The sequence below is a fragment of the Xiphophorus couchianus genome, chromosome 11 (genome assembly GCF_001444195.1).
Source record: "Xiphophorus couchianus chromosome 11, X_couchianus-1.0, whole genome shotgun sequence".
NCBI lineage: Eukaryota > Metazoa > Chordata > Actinopteri > Cyprinodontiformes > Poeciliidae > Xiphophorus > Xiphophorus couchianus.
Window position 1 is genome coordinate 29,558,447 of NC_040238.1, and position 13,296 is coordinate 29,571,742.

General features: G+C 38.1%; 1 protein-coding gene across 1 annotated transcript in view; it reads left to right on the forward strand.

Moving 5' to 3' along the window:
- The first annotated feature begins 2,908 nt into the window (after window positions 1-2,908).
- The window catches only part of ubl3a (ubiquitin-like 3a), a 36,291-nt gene continuing 25,903 nt past the window's right edge, over window positions 2,909-13,296 (forward strand). The window contains exon 1 of the mRNA XM_028031252.1: window positions 2,909-3,602. Within this exon, the coding sequence (XP_027887053.1) occupies window positions 3,576-3,602 (27 nt within the window). The 5' untranslated portion in view covers window positions 2,909-3,575. The remainder of the gene's footprint in view (window positions 3,603-13,296) is intronic.

Here is a 13,296-nt window from a genome sequence, read left to right on the forward strand (position 1 = left end):
TGTAGTTATAATCAAAGTTAAGATTACAAACATATAGAGTTTAAAACTTCACTTCAAAATGTAGTGCAGAAAATTTAAACAATTTCTCATTTAAGGCAACTTGAATCATTACTAAAACAACTACTACTAGCCTGACTTTTCTGTGAAATACAACCAAACACCCATTATATCTGCTGTTTTGCTGTCTTTGCAGGTGGCTCAGGGATTATTTCAGTTCAATCAAAGGTCATAATCTGCTGTTTTAATAAGTGTCAACGCCAGTATACAAAATAGGGATCTAATTTGGAGAAAATGTCCCCTGAAGCCTGCATGCTTACTTTCTATCTATGTTGACTTAAATTGATTCTTTCTGCCTTATTTGATGTCAGTGACTGAGATTCACAGAGTTTTAAAACAAATTTTCTTGTAAACTTCTGCTGTGAGAATCCGTACTTCATTGTTTTATTATTGTTGAAATAAAATAGACACATTTGCTAATAACTTTAAATGACTTGTTAATATGTTTCAAGTTCTCCAGAACCCAAAAGACAAAGAAATGGCTTTGTACCCTTTTTCAGTGTCTGATGTCACTGCCTGTCTTTCTCTTGTGTTATTGAATCTATTTATATTGAGTCATATAATGTGACGCTAATAAACCACTTCATGTGGTCAGACAGGTTCTTTTAAAGGGATTTATTGGCTCTATACGGTCTGGCAGTATTCAGACCTGGGTGTGGTTCATGAAATTTAACTCATCTTTCTAAAAATATGGGGTTCATCACAGTTAATTCATTATTTAACAAATAGGCGATTTGCCTGAATAGTTTTTTCTCCTTTTAAGAAATAAAATCATCATTTGTCTTTAAAAATGGACACTTACACTCAGTCACTGCCCTACTTTGTTCATCACTGACCTTAATTTGGTGAGCTGAGCAATAAAATCACTTTCACACCTCATCCTGTTTTTGCAGGCACGTTCTGTTAAGTGTGTGTGTGTGTGTGTGTGCGTGGGGGGCTGGGGGGTGGGGGGTGCGTGCTCAGGAGCCTGTGTGTGTATGTCAGACTCACTACCCCCCTTTCCACTCTCCCTTTATGGTGTGGAGATTAGGTCGTTAATCCAGTAGACCTCATAGAAAAAGCCTCTCCTGATGCCACAATAGCTTTCAATCAGTCCACTGGGGAGAGGACGGACCTGCTGTTGATAGGCATCCTGACCCCGTATACACACACTGGCAATAACAAACACAGAACCACACACAGAGCCATAAACAAACACTAGTTCTTTATCAAGATTATATTAAAATCCTGATATATCTAATCCATAAATGTCTTGATTATTATTTCTTAATAACACCTCTTCTCAGAAACTACTTGTAATAAATTTGAATTTTGGAAGATACTGATTAAAAACGGGCTCTGATCACACAGCTTGACAAAGACCTTTAGTGTCTCATTTCTGTAAGAAATTCTTCACTCACAAATGAGCACTGGCTCATTTATTGATTTTCTCTTTGATTCACAAGAGGTAATCTTTACATTGTCTGACTGCCTCTTATTCAGCTGTATAAAACGTATTATTATATTATGGAGCACCACTTCCAGTTCAGAGCAGAATTAAGTTATTAAGTCCAACATTTGTTTTCCGCCCAGGATGAGAATAACTGAAAAAAGTTTGATCTTTAGTCATTAATAAGGTTTATAATCTTTGTCACTGAAAAAAAGCTTAACAAAATGTTAATTAAATTAGACTTTTAACATAAACCAAGAAAGCTTCCTTAGTCTTGAGTTTTTGGAGAAACAAAATCCATCTTGTATCCAAATCAAAACCCTTTTCCTTGTAAACATTTGATAATACACGGAGAAAACCCCTTTCCTCTCATGTAAGTTATTCTCTGATCCCTTCTCGGTAATAATAAAAAGTACCGTCTTCAATTCTGTTCAGACTTCACTTTGGTGGACTGTCGCCATGTTTTTGAGCAGGACTATGTAAAGCAGCACAAAGAGAAATACCGAGCAAGGATGTGGAGGCGTCTTGAATTCAAAATAAAATGCCTTCTTAACTGTGGAGACTATAGCATTCAAATTCCGTAGATATATATATATATATATATATATATATATAAAAAAGAGGATTGGAAAATTATATAACACTGGAATGCAAAGAAACAATAGAATAAAAGGTCATTTTTTAAAACCTCCTTTTTCCTAATATTGCATACCGTACCCTACAAATGTGAAAATAAATATTTCAATTATATGAAATCTAAATGTGGTAGCTATAAGTTACCTTAAAAACAACCAAACAAAATACCATAGCTTTTATCTAAGTGCTTTCTTTAAAGAGTCATCTCAATTGTTTTATTTTCTTCCAGCTTAGCTTATTGGTATGTCGGGCTTGGTTGCTGTGGAGCGTGAAGGCGTATTTTAAATACGAAAGGGGGAGAAATAAGCAAGGATGTAATTACTTGCCACATGAAATTAATTTAGATTAACTTATTCATAAATAAAATGTATTCATATGACCTACATGTATTCATATGACCTTCATAGCAAAAGTCCATGCAAAAGGAACTCAGTCAGGCTAATTTTGTACCTCAAATGGGAAAATTGTTTTCAGTCAAAATAATATTCTAATTTTTCAGTTAGAACAAGTTTGGGTTTATAATCATCAAAATTAGCAGAAATAAATTCCAAAAATATTAATTGTGTGTAAATTCAACGAGTTAATTTTTTTAAAAATTTAATACTAAAATAAATTATGTTTTTGGTTTTGTTTAATTTAACATAATTTCGTGTTATTTGAGTCAAATAACACGGACGAAAATATGATGGAGTAGCTCATAGAAAAACAAAATCTTTTCAGAAAAATAAAAACCTTATTTTGAAAGTCCGTACCGGAAGCACTATGCCTGCTAACGTAAATAGCTTTACGTTAGGTTCAAGGCAGAATGACAGCTGAGAGTGTTGTAAAGGTGCAGCATTGCGGTCCGTAACAACACCGACAATTATCCACGCACTTTAAAAACAAGGACCGACAACATTTAAGCCTTTCACGCTCTTTTTCTGCCTCCACCTGGACGTTTCAGAGTGAAACGGAGGACAGCAGCCGTCATTCTTCAGGATATTTATATTCTCCTTCTTCGCCGACAGAGAGAGCGAGAGCAAGAGAGAGAGAGAGAGGAAAAAAGATCCGGATGTACCAGCAGTATTGTTTTTTTTCGCATGGCGTAGACACCTATCCTTCAACGGAATATTGTTGATGATTGGAGGGTCGAAAGAGGCCCTCGGGTCGACAGCTAACACCATTAACGTTAACTTCTCCTCGATAGACACCTCTTGAAGGATTAATTAATGAAATGATTGTGCAATCATATTGAGGAAGAAGGTTTTATATCCTGTCTTGACTACCTCAGTGTTGTGACTGGAGAAAGAGAGAGACAGTAGAAGTCAGCAGGAATAATACATTGTGTCTGTCTCCTGCCATAAACCCCACAGAGGACGCTTTTCCTTCTACAAACACCGAGGAGGAAAGAGGGGACATTTGCTGTGTGAGAGCGGGGTGTATGAACGTGTGAGCACCAGAAAAAACCTCCAGGATGTCGGGCAGCACCTCAGCGGACATGGTGAGATAAATGACTGGATATCAGTTCTGTATCATATAAAGCCAATAATTTCCACAGGGGTTCCTGACTCTAAAAGCGCAACACAGAAGCATAGCTCATGGGTCTGGTTTTATTACTGTGATTTCCAACTGCACTTCCTTGTTAGGCTCAAAGTTTGAGTTAGTCATGTTTTACTTAGTTCCTTATAAACGAAACATAACTTTTACAACTTGACCAATGGGGAAGGAATACTGTGGCTATTCCTAATAACAACAGCTACCCGGTACAGTTTAAAGAAGCCATTGATTCTACTTGTAAGGCACTCCACAAGTCTCCTGTTCTTTTATTTATGATGTTGAAATAGACCTTTGGTTGGACTTTATCCTGTCATAAAAGGTTACAGGATGCACAAGTTTATATTAAAAAAATATACAGTTCCTCAAACTATTGGGTTTTACTTCTGTGTTTAAAACAGCTGCAAATAGAATATACAGTGCCTTCTGAAAGTAGTTATACTTCTTTATTTTTTCTCATTTCCTGACATTAAAACCTCAAACTTCTCTGTATTTTGTCTAGATTTTATATGGTAGATCAAAGCAAAAATAGTGGAAAGTTGAAGGAAAATTATACAAGCATTAAAATCCACCTTTAAATTTTTATTATTATGTTATTATATCATTTAAAACAGTCAATTGCATCTGATTGCTGCAGAGATCATATATTTAGTCACAATAGAGCTCACTTTGTGTGTAATTTAATTGCCCTGTATATATAGTTGTTTTGTGTAGGCCCAATCTGACTTTTAGGGAACATTAGTATGAAGTTGTGGCAAAGTTTAAAACCGAGTGAAGTTTTAGACCTTTAATTAGAATAAACAGCCAAAAGGCCCATGGTCGCTCTGGAGGGGCTGCAGAGGTTCACAGCTTGTGTGGGAGAATTTGTTGACAGTACTACCAGTTGTAGACGCCACAAATCTGGCAGGAAAAAAGTCACAGTTGAAATAAACCCATAAGCCCTGTTTGTAGTTTACCACAATGTAGGTGAACCATCAAACATGTGGAAGAATGTGGTGCAGTCAGACGAGAACAAGACTGACCTTTTTGGATTCCATGGAACAGACTGTTTGTGTAGGGAAAGCTAACAGTGATCATTACCCTACATACAGCGGGGATTGTAGTGTCATGCTGCGGGGATGCTTTTCTGATCACTTGATTGGGTATAAATCTGGCCATTTTCATGAGTTTGAGTGGTCCATTCAAAGTCCAGAGAAAGTCCAACTTAGAATATCTGGTAATACTTGAAAATTGAAGTTCATAAATGCTCTCTAAACAATATGAGTGAATTTGAGCTATGTTGCAGCCAAAATGGGCAAAAATCTTTACTTTTCTGTCGGTTTCTGAACAAAACATTTACAGAGGTACCTTGAGACTTGCAGCTGTAGTGCAAAACAGTTCTAGTAGGGATGCAGAGGGGCTGAAAACAAATGTATGCCACACTATTCAAATTTTAACATTTCATAATTTTCCTTCCAGTTCAGATCTGTTGAGTTCTAGATCAACATTGTGTTCATCTATTGCATAAACAAGGCATAAAATGCCTTGTTGTTTGTGTTTATGCTGTGGAAAGGTTCAAGGAACATGAACTTATGCAAGATCTGTGAGTTATGAACTGTTCGACTCCTAAAGTCGCTGCTTTTTAACTTATGTTGTAATGGTTTATCTTGGACATTTTCCTATGTTTTATTGGGTAAATGATTAATTGAGAAAGATAGATAAGTGACTTTTTGAAAAGGGCAGCATTACTTTGAGGATTATGACAGTGACATCTCTGCTACATCAGAAAAAGAAGGTAGTGTTTACCAGATAAGTTAAATAAAAGTATAACAAACTCCCTAAAAACAAAGGAAGTAGTATTATTTGTGGCATTGGTATCACAAAATGGAATGCATAGTAAAATTTAATGAACACTTTCAGAAGTTTTCCTCAGTGAGTCACATCAAACATGTTCAGTCACCTTTATTTCAGATTCCAGTATCCAAAGAACTGTTGTTCAGAAGTGCTCATATGTTGAAATTCAGTGACATAAAATATGCTGTCAGGTTGTTTTAGTGGAAGAATTATTTTTCTCTGCTAACTATTAAAAGATATATACCTGTTCAGTTTTTTCCCAATTGTACTACCATGAGCTTCAAATGCCAATGGAGATCTGTGGAATCTGAAATAAACTTCTATGACTTTTTCTCTTAGCATTGCAAGATTTAATGTTTATTCATGGAGAAAATATGCACGTCCAGTCCACATAGCATTGACCTTTTTACTCCCGTCAAACAGACAAACAATTGCTTCTCTAATCATGGCTGTCATCTCTTCACCTTGACATTGTGTTAAAGCATGCAGCACTGGGTTTCAGTTCAGCTTGTTTTTTCTCGTTTTTATTTTTCACACATCTCTTCCATGTCATGGCCTAGTTTTTATTAAATAAATGTAACATTTAGTCTCAGAAGAGATTAACCTTCAGATGTCTTGAGGCTGTTTTTCTCCCCTTACTTTTGAATGAATGGTAATTGAATCTTAGCTGCCATGTTACAACTTAGATGTAGTGATGTTGTGCTGAGTTACATGGTGACCTCTTCAGACCATGGTCATCATCATCTGACCTAAGAAGACTCTTCAGACGCTTAATGTCCATCTTCATGTGACATATCAACTTGTGTCACACCAGCTCTCCAACAGTGGTTGGTTTTATGAGCTCTCATCATAAAGATTTATGCCAGGCTCACATGGGTAAGAAATGCACCAGATTACAGTCATAAAATGCATCCAGCTGGATTAAGGTAAACTAATTCCAATCTGGGAGTTGCATGTCTGTCATCTTTGCTCTTAGCAGACGTTTGGCACTAAGAATACTGCCAGGTCTATGTTTAGAAAGGATAAACTGTGTAATGTGCCCCTATGTCAAGATCAGCTATCCCAGCTGTGCATGTGTTGTTGCCCGTCCACACTCAGCTGACCGCCCCCACGTCCCTCCCACCACCTCCCACTGAACAGCAGGTTCATTTGGTCGCCATATCTGAGAGCTGACCTCGGCGTATGCATGGTCCACTCGGTGCAAAGGCATCTAATAGCAACGCATGTGGAATTTCCACAGATTATGAGCTGAATCTTTCATTTTCTGATCCGTCCTGACTGACGGTCTAATCCGAACGACTCCACAAGAACATTATTAGAAGGTTCTGTTTTGTGCTCTGTGGAAAAGTATAGGATTTGATCAGAGTATTTCCAGTTGAGATTGGAGAAATATCTGCTTTATCAATTTTTCAAGTCTAGTCCCTGTGAGCCACTGTCCTATTAGGTAATTTCTTTTCTCATGTCTCAAGCAATTTAGCTGAACTTACCCGAGTCCTACTAGTGGCTTTATTATTTGATTCAAGTGTGATAAGGCAGAGACGCAGTGTGTGTTTCGTGCGTCCATCAATCCCTTCCCAACCTCTGTAGAAATAAAAGCCTAACATTCATAGAAAACATTACTGTTGAATTTGTGAAGATTTGTGATGTAAGAAATCTGCTTATTTTAAAAGATGTGCATATGGTGGCTGTATTATTCTTCTATTCATCAACAGTTAGGTGGTGACCAGGAGAGGAGCTTTGAGTTTGAGCCTCTAGTGTGTCATTAAACATCACTCTAAATCTCTTACCAGCTGGTTTTACAGCTCTAGCTTGGATTTTAGTCTGAGATTTTCTCCTCTAAGCGGAAGTATCACATTATTATTATGTAATTTGACATCCAGAGTAAAGTTCATTTACTTGGTGGTAAATTCCAGAGTTCACTAGTTTCCTAGTTTCAAACATTGTTTATTATAGGTTTTATTCACCCCAGGCCATCCTGTAACTGGTTTGTGCTGTTAATAAGCCCAAGGCAGAAACATAAAGGTCAAGTTCTGCACATAAGTAAGACATTTAAGGCTTCCTAATCTCCAGAACAATTACTTCCCTCCATGGTGGAGCTCTGTCTATACATCAAATGAGCTCCTTGTGTTCCCCAAGGAAACTTAGGCAAATATCAGCTATCAGAATCTCACTGATCCTGTGCAGCTGAAATCGGCAGCAGATGCACATTCTCTTTCAATTTCCTCCAGCTCCCTTAGTCAGTAGAAAAACCCGGTAGTATACACATTCTTAGAAAGACTCTATGGAGTAGGAGTTAGAGTAGGAGGAGAGGAGACTGCTGGTGCCAAACACTGTGGGTGAATGAATCTGAGAGAAAGAAAAGAAGAAGGAACAGTCATTTCCCTCAAGAATGGAGGATGGGTTCCAACGGAGTGAAAAGAGGGAGGGGTGAAAGGATACAAAAACTGTGAAGAATAAGAGGAGGGGGGAGACATATCCCAGAAGTGCTGACAAGGTCGAAGTGTTCCCCATGGCAACAGGGGGTTGCCTGGACCGCAGGTCTGAAGGCAAGTATGTAGAGGAGGCACTGCAGGTATGTGGCAAGTATGAGAGAAAAGATCAGGGCTAGTGCAGACACATTAGAGGAATAAAGCACCTTTGGTTTGGATAAAACCTGATGAATGAACCAACAGGAGACATGATGTCCCACAGTAGACATAAACGCCCACACATGATAATTCCTTTTCCACAATTTGACTTAAACTCATTCAACACATTTACAGTTAAACCCAAATGATTTTTTCCCCTGGCAGATTTAGGTGTACTCCTGTTTTCTGTTGTACTACAACGTTTATTTTGACAGCAAATGACAGCTAAAGCGATGCTAAAAGGGTATGATTTTTGAAAAGACAATTTCTCAGTTTATATTTTCTCAAAAATTGTATGTTGAAAATTATTTATAACCTTTACAATAAATACTAGGAAAGTATTTATTGGTATAACTGTAATCAATCTGTTTTTATAATTGCTGACCTGCCTCTTGCATGCTTACATTGGTATTTTGATTATTTTCGTAGTGACCTCTAAGTATTTGTAGTTGGAAGGCCACCTTGTCATCCCGTTAATATTTTATTTCCTGCTCAGTCTCTCTGTCAGATTCAACTTTAAAAAAGTTATTAGTTCTTGTAGGTAAAATTCTAATTTTACCAAAAATATGTCAAGGATAAGAAGGATGTTGGGGTTACTGCAAAACATGCTTCTGTTTATCTTAAATTCGATGAAGAAGTTGTCAACCACAAAACCAGAGTAAAAGAGCAACACGATATTTATTTTGGGACTGTATCAAATAAAAGAGAAGCCAATATTGCCCACAGTAACAAGAGCTAAGTTGACACAATAACACAACATCAGCAGCTCTGCAGACAGGTATATTTATTTCTTAATGCAGCGCTCCCTGTGGACATATTTAATTTTTTTTCATAAGATCAACAAGCAGTTGCAGCATTCCAGAACTTTATTTTCAGCCTTGGGTACAGATGTTGGCACAATATTCTCTGAACCAGTTTTATAAAAGTTTTAATAAAAAAAAAAAAAGTTGTCAAATGTCAAAACCTGTGACTCCAAATCTGCCGATTATTACATATTTGAAGTTTGACATTGGAAAGACTGTTGCCTTGAGTTTGAGGGGCTAAAATGTTCTGTCATACCTCCTGGTCTGAATGAGTCAGGGCTGTCAGTGTCACCACCAACACAAATTAACATGTTCTCACCACTGCCCAAATGACAGTGTCTGACTACTACCCACTGAGTTTGCAATGACTGAGAGCCAAAACACTTTACATCCTTTTATTGATCACGCCTCAGTCACTTCAGTGAAAACCTACTTCAATAGAGGTTTGTCATTTTGACAGCAGACTTGTTTTTTAATAATTTTTTGTTTCTAATCTAATTCTTTTAATGCTTGGCAAATTAAGTTTGTTCTTTTTAACTCTGCCAACAAAGCTCACAAAATAAAGGTATTTTTCTTGTAGACCAATGAGTTGCATTCTTTGCAGTCGTGATAAAGTTTGGACACACTAAGGCAGCGTGTTTACTGATTTTTGAACATATTAGACTTAGACTTAGACTGACTTTATTGTCATTTTGCATGCACAGGGTGTATACAGAACAAAATTTTGTTGCATACGGCTCAGGACAGTGTTTTGAGCTTCCAATGTTGTGAGGTTACTCCAGAATAAAATAAAATACAGTATAAAATATGAATATATATATAAATATAAAATATAAAGTGCAGGAATGACAGTAAAAAGGAAGTTACTTAGCTCTGTACATGTGCAAGGTATAAAGTGGAGACCAGATTTTAAGTGCAGTCCAGTTAAGAGTTCAGCAGTCTGATGGCAAGTGGGAAAAAGCTGTTTCGGAACCTGGTGGACCTGCACCGGATGCTGCGGAACCTCTTTCCAGAGGGCAGCAGGGAGAACAGTCCATGGTGGGGGTGTGAAGTTTAATATCAATTTAAACAGCATTGGAAAATTTAAGTAATGTATAGCCAAGTGAGTTTTGTAGTGTAAAAAAAAAAGCTGACAATAAATAAGCAAAGAGACCCTTGTCTTTATTTTTTACTCCTTCTTAAAATGGTTAAAAATACCCACCGAGATCAAATCTCTGTGACATTCATATGAGGAGAACGTCATTACTCAGCGTTTTGAAGCAGGTTTGCTTCAAAAGTTTGATGTGCTCTTGACTGCTGAAGTAAGTGTGAACATCTTCATGAGATGCAAAGAGCTATCTGGTTCCTTCAGAAAGAAGATTAAAGGGTTCAAAGATGTTGAAATCACCCTTTTCACTGCCCAGAAATTAATCTGGCTATGGAGGAAATTCAACAAATTGGCAACATGCACAGTTCTAACCATCCAAGCAACTTCAATCTGCCAGCAGACCGCATGGCACTAAAATAAGTGTTGAAAAAAAAAGACTCAAACGTCGTCATGGGACCTATAGCAGGCTCCTGCTGCTGATGTGAAAGTGCACGCCTGAATAATCAGAAAGAGACTGCACCAGTCTATTTCATGGTATGTGCACGAGAAAAACACTTATGCTTTCAAAGAATTAGATAAAGACTAGACTAAAATCAGCCCGAGAGAAGATGGAACTTCTTGACCAATGTTCTTGACGAGTCTGAAATTGAAATATTTGGACAGCACAAAAGAGGACATGTAAGAGAAATACTGCATTCAATGAACATCACTTCATAGCCACATGGAGCACTGGGCTAGAAGTGTCAAGGTTTTGAGATCTTTTGCTTCAGCAGGACAAGGGCAGTTCATCATCATAGAGTCCACCATGGCATATAAAGGAGAGTGCTTTTGGAAATTGTGAGGTCATCTCTAAAGAAATAATTTAGCACAAGTATAACTTGACCCTGCAACCTGAAAGTGACTCAAAACATAACAGTAAATCCACCAAGAACTGGCTTGAAATTAGAAATGGAAAGTCCTGGTCTGAGTAAAAGACTAGATTTTGACCTCAATGAGATTATTTGGAGTGACTTAAAACGGGCTGTAGATACAAGAAAACTCTAAAACATCTCATAGCTGAGAGTGAGGAGTGGAGCAAACTGTACTCAGATAGAAATCAGAGACTGGTCGATGGCTACAAGAAGGTTTTCACTAACGTTATTTTAGCTTAGCTAATCTTTTCCTTCAGGAAAAGGTTATGGTGTTGGCAGGGTTCTATGAAATCATTTTATTTTCCTGAGATGTCTAAAAACTAAGATTAAACCTTGATAACATTGAACATTTCTGGATAAGGCTCTGAATATTGTGTAAACTTTTTCACGTTGTAAAATGAATCACGTGACCTGAAATAATCTTAATAACTTACATCTGTTTCCACTTGTCAGCATGATTTTCTGTTAATTTTTTGTGGTTTTAGCTTTAAACTTAGTGTAAACTTTTACTTGGAAATAGCTTAATGCACTCTAAATCTATTGTTCATAACACATAACTATCGATTAGTATCATTGTGAGGCTGGAAGGTTCTCTGTGTGTGGTTCACAGTCTATTCCCACATTGACCCCCCCAAGCTAAACAGACACACACAAAGAGGCCAGAGGTCAGGGTCAGAGGTGAACAGTGTGTTGGTCTCTGCTGACAGAACAATGGGACGGGGAATCCTTGCTGCTGAAAACAGCTCTCCGTGTCCTGAATGGCAACTTCAGCTTAACTCAGCATGTGCGACACAGAGCAGCCAGAGATAGAGAGAGGTCTTCAGCCTTGGGACGGCGTTTCTAACCGGACTTTGATTGACACATTTAAAGACAGATGGGGGTTGGAGATCCACAGAGTCACGAGAGTGCCAGTTGGACGAAGCATGTTTTTGGATGTGCTTGTATTGCTGATGCCATGTGTTGGCAGTCTGAGTCACACATCAGGATTACGTCATGCTGCCCTGGTGGCGCAGCTGATATATCGACTCTGACACTGTCACATGTAGACCTCACAGAGCCACGGATAGTCTTGTTGGCAGCTCTGAAGGGGCAGGAGTTGGGCTGATTCATATTCATTAAAAATGTGTTAGAAAATTTGTGACATGTTGTTGAAATGCTGACAGATGGGGACAGGCAGTAGATAAAACAATAGTTCAACTTCATGGTTGAACAGTAAGGATTTATTTTAATTAACGTGAATAGAAGAACACATCTATGAAATTAGTTGATCTGAACTTGTAGCATGAAGGTGAGACACGTTATTTACGATTAAGTGATGCAGTGATCAGAGGTCCAGTTGGGAACCTGGGCATTTCTTTTCCCTGTGACACTCTCCAGGTCATGCCTGCAGGACCCCAAGGCAAAAATATTGGCCTTAATATCTTTGCCAGGGTTGAGGAATATGTTGAATTTAGGGAGAAAAAGCTTTCAAGAGGAAACATCTGGTACTTTTTCTAGAGTCTTCTCCTGATCCCTTTTGACAGTTTATTTACCTGGTATGTACTAATGCTTTTTAAATGCAACAGATATAAAATGTGTCACTGTCTGAAAATGATCCGATGCCTTGCGTGTGTAGCCTCCCTAAAAAAACAATGGAGGAGAGAAAAGTGGGACCATAGTTCAGTCTTTATCTCAAAGATTTTAGAGTTCGAACGTGACATACATGAGTGGGAGTGGGTGTGAGTAATATACAGGCGTTTTCTAACACGCCCACTCCTGCTTACTAAACCCTTTAGGCCTGCAGCCTGTTCTGATCTGCCTGTGTGTATGTGTTTTGTCCACACAATTATGCATGTTCATATTTGCATGAAAACACAGCCAAAGCACAACCTGTCCTTCCTGTTGAGCGTGACGTGTTTGCTGTCGGCATCGCCGGCTGTGGAAACACCCACACTGGTTCGTTGTTGCTCCACGTCGTTGTACAAGCTGAGCTGCATCCAAGAGTTTGGATGGAACAAGCCTGGAAAAGTGTCATTTTCCTAGATCTGGATAAGTATGGGTCAACAAAAATAAATATATACATGCATTTCCAGACACTCCATTCCACGTTTTTTCATCCTAAGTGTGAAGGCCAACTTCTTTTGTTTCCTGAGGTTAAAAAGTCCAGGTGCCTTCTACTTAAGCACTTATGATTGCCTAGTCCTGGATGACTCAGATTCTGCATCAGCATACAGTACAGACCAAAAGTTTGGACACTCCTTCTAATTCAATGGGTTTTCTTTATTTTCATGACTATGTATAAGGCAAGAAATCCCACTTATTAACCTGACAGGGCACACCTATGAAGTGAAAACCATTTCAGATGACTACCCCTTGAAGCTCATCAAGAAAATGCAGAGTG